General features: G+C 56.0%; 1 protein-coding gene across 1 annotated transcript; it reads right to left on the bottom strand.

Moving 5' to 3' along the window:
* Positions 1-1,517: 1,517 nt before the first annotated feature.
* On the bottom strand, positions 1,518-2,794 carry SDRG_11783 (hypothetical protein). Its single transcript, XM_008617836.1, has 3 exons — positions 2,248-2,794; positions 2,070-2,204; positions 1,518-2,025 (listed from the first exon to the last, which is right to left on the bottom strand). The coding sequence occupies exons 1-3, from the start codon at positions 2,638-2,640 to the stop codon at positions 1,684-1,686; spliced, it is 870 nt and encodes a 289-aa protein (XP_008616058.1). The 5' UTR covers positions 2,641-2,794; the 3' UTR covers positions 1,518-1,683.
* Between the last annotated feature and the right edge of the window lie 44 nt (positions 2,795-2,838).

The following is a 2,838-nucleotide window of genomic DNA, read 5'->3' as shown; positions in this document are numbered from 1 at the left end:
ATCGACCGCAAGGCCGCACGCGGCGGCGACGCAAGGTGCGTCAGCAGCAGCGAGACCACCTCGGGCGACCGCAGCGACCCGAGTGCCAGGCTGTGCTCGGGCAGCGCGAGCTTGCCACGGACCAAGAGCAATTGCTTGTGCACCTCCGAGACCGAGACCACGGTCAGCGCGCAGTCGCCAGAGCGCGTCTCGCTGGACCTGGAGGATCGACGCGGCAAAAGACTCGAGCTTGAAGCGAAGCAAGCGGCCAGCATTGCACACATGGCGAAATGATCGGCACCTCTCCTCGCGCTTCATTCGCTGATTATCCTCCAATCCACGGACGCGATGCCAAAGATCAGCAATTCGCCGCTTTTCATTGGTGGGTATTTCGCCAATCCACGTGCACGACAAACCCCGTGCAAACTTGAGCTGATTATAGACTTCACAACCGGACAATCGATGATAGGGTTGTGAATGTACAATAACCAAGATACTTCTGATGGCGTGACTGGCCGTAGCCGCGGTTCCCCAATCGTAGATCCTTCATTTTGGCGAGTTTAGAGCTGCAAAATGCATCAAATTAAAGGTAATGATACGGCCTCGCATCTAGCTAAAAATCTACCAACTATCGTCATGTGAAGTCACAGATCGACCAACGGGCTTGGATGGGCGTATCGCATTACCTTTGCTGGGGACGCACGACCCCGCCAATCCGCGGCTCGAAGGGACCTCAACGAAACAACTATCCTAGAGGGCTGATGGCATCACAATTGGCTCCGCGGCTCGGCCAAGCAGTCGCTGTCGAGCACTCGATGGTTCTGCCAAGACAGTCGACGTTGCTTCCTCGCGCGTGTCTAGTGCGCCTTGTCGTGGCCCGTGCGCGCTTCCATGTTGGCACTGCCATGTAGTATGGGAGTGGCGACGGCGGGGTCCATCATCGTTGCATGAAGCCATGACGTCTAGCTCCAGTGCCAACGTCAAGCCATCAAGATGTTGTCCAATACGTAAGACGGAATGGACGAGGACATTGCCACCGCGCCGGTTCTTTTACAAAGAAGATTTGCTTGCGACAGAGTCGACAGTGTACGCCGACACTGAGGATCTCTGGGGCGAGTACGAAGCCTACTGCCACACGCACAAGGTCCCGACGAACGAGCACTTGCCGCGGACATCGGTCCCTGGATTGAGCCGCGGATGGCACCCGATGCTTTAAGCTTCGAGGTATCAAGTCATCAAGAATGTCGAGCGTCCCAGTCGCGAGTCGGATCATAAACCCGGTGAATCCATAATGCTATGAACTAACGCAAATTGGTACAGCATCACTCTTCTCTAATGCAATCAAACTGCTACCTCCGAGCCTACAGTATATTGTCCTGCATCATTGGAAACCCAGTTGCAGGTCGGCTTGTGCCTAGGGCTAGGGTAGGTGTAGGGTAAATCGAGCTCGTCGATGGAAGAGATAGCATGTGCTCGCTGCGTTTGTGTACTACATAACACATTTGGACTGTATACAAATATTGAAAAATGCATTTAGTCGCTCAATCGATCGATGGATCACGTGGCTTACGCGTTGGCCGCTTGCTCGATGCGCAATACGGGGCTTTGCATCGATAACCCTTTCCTTCAACCACATCCACCAATCAAAAGTGGGTCTTGTGGATCCAAAAACTGTCCATGGCACTCGGGTCAGTTTCACCCGATTTATACTATCGGGTTGCTGCTACGTGCGAGCTCGAGGCGCTTGAGCAGCATGCGAATCTTGACGGTATCCGCGGGGAACGCGTCGCCGCAGTCGTCGCACTCGGCTGTCGTCATTGGGTAAGCCGTGCTGCACGTATGACACGGGATGGTCGATTCAACGCGAAGGCCTTGCGCGGCCGCCACTTCCAGCCGCTCCACAAACAGTGCAAGCCTTTGCGACGATGGTGGCAACGACTCGTGACATGTCTCGCAGGCGTCGTCCAGGAAGCTGTTGGTCGCGGTACACCGTTGACAAATGAGATCGTTGGCCACGACCTTCTCGATGCTTCCGCCCGCATCCGTCTAGTGCCAGAAGAGGGTTAGGTCATACACGCTGTGGCGTATACCTTGGCGTTGCCACTCTCTGGCGGTGATTCGTGGGGGGTAAGCTCGACTTCAGGTATGCGCGACAGCAGGTGGCTCGCAGAAAGCGGCGCCGAGGAGCCCAACGATGAGTCTTGCTGACGAGATACCGGTGCCACCTACCCTTTGTTGAGTTGAATACAATTCTATCAAAGTTTGTACCTGAGCTATCAGAGGCGTCGATGCACTCGGTTTGCGACGGAGTAAAGTTGGCGGCATCTCAGAATTGGCGTGGTTGAGCTGGCGTTCAAGGACGTTGACAACGTCGTGGGCTGTCGGACGCTGCGTCGGGTCGGACGCAAAGCACGCTGTCGCGAGCTCTTTGAGCCAGGGCGCGCAAGTCGGCGTCAGACTCGGCCGAAGCGTGCCGTTGCGGACTCGGTCCATGATACCCCAGAAATTGATACCCGGGACATCTGCATATGGCAGCAGCAGTGTGTCCAGCTCGGACAAAATGACGCCAAATGCGTAGATATCAGCTGCAAAGCTGTAGTTGCTGCCGGACGTATAGACTTCGGGGGCTGTCCAGTACGGCGTGCCCTTGCCCGTCGTCATCTTGGACTTGCACTCGCGAGCAATCCCGAGGTCGGCGAGCTTGATGTAGTTCTCGGAGCAGAGGAGGACGTTCTCGCTCTTGAGGTCGCGGTGAAGAAGACCAGCTTCGTGCAAATCGGCGAGGGCATTTGCAACGACCCATGCGACTTCGAGTGTCGACACGTTGACCTTGGTGGGTTGACCGAGCCGCTTGGCGTC

The sequence above is a fragment of the Saprolegnia diclina genome (genome assembly GCF_000281045.1).
Source record: "Saprolegnia diclina VS20 unplaced genomic scaffold supercont1.44, whole genome shotgun sequence".
Lineage (NCBI taxonomy): Eukaryota > Oomycota > Saprolegniomycetes > Saprolegniales > Saprolegniaceae > Saprolegnia > Saprolegnia diclina.
The sequence above is the reverse complement of the archived record's forward strand: the minus strand, read 5'-3'. Positions and strand labels throughout refer to the sequence as shown.

Coding starts and splice junctions, on each gene's coding strand:
- SDRG_11783 (XM_008617836.1), bottom strand. CDS start 2,640: ATGACGACGGGCAAGGGCACGCCGTACTGGACAGCCCCCGAAGTCTAT. Junction 2,205..2,247: donor CGACGCCTCTGATAGCTCAG/GTACAAACTTTG, acceptor AACAAAGGGTAG/GTGGCACCGGTATCTCGTCA. Junction 2,026..2,069: donor CAGAGAGTGGCAACGCCAAG/GTATACGCCACA, acceptor TTCTGGCACTAG/ACGGATGCGGGCGGAAGCAT.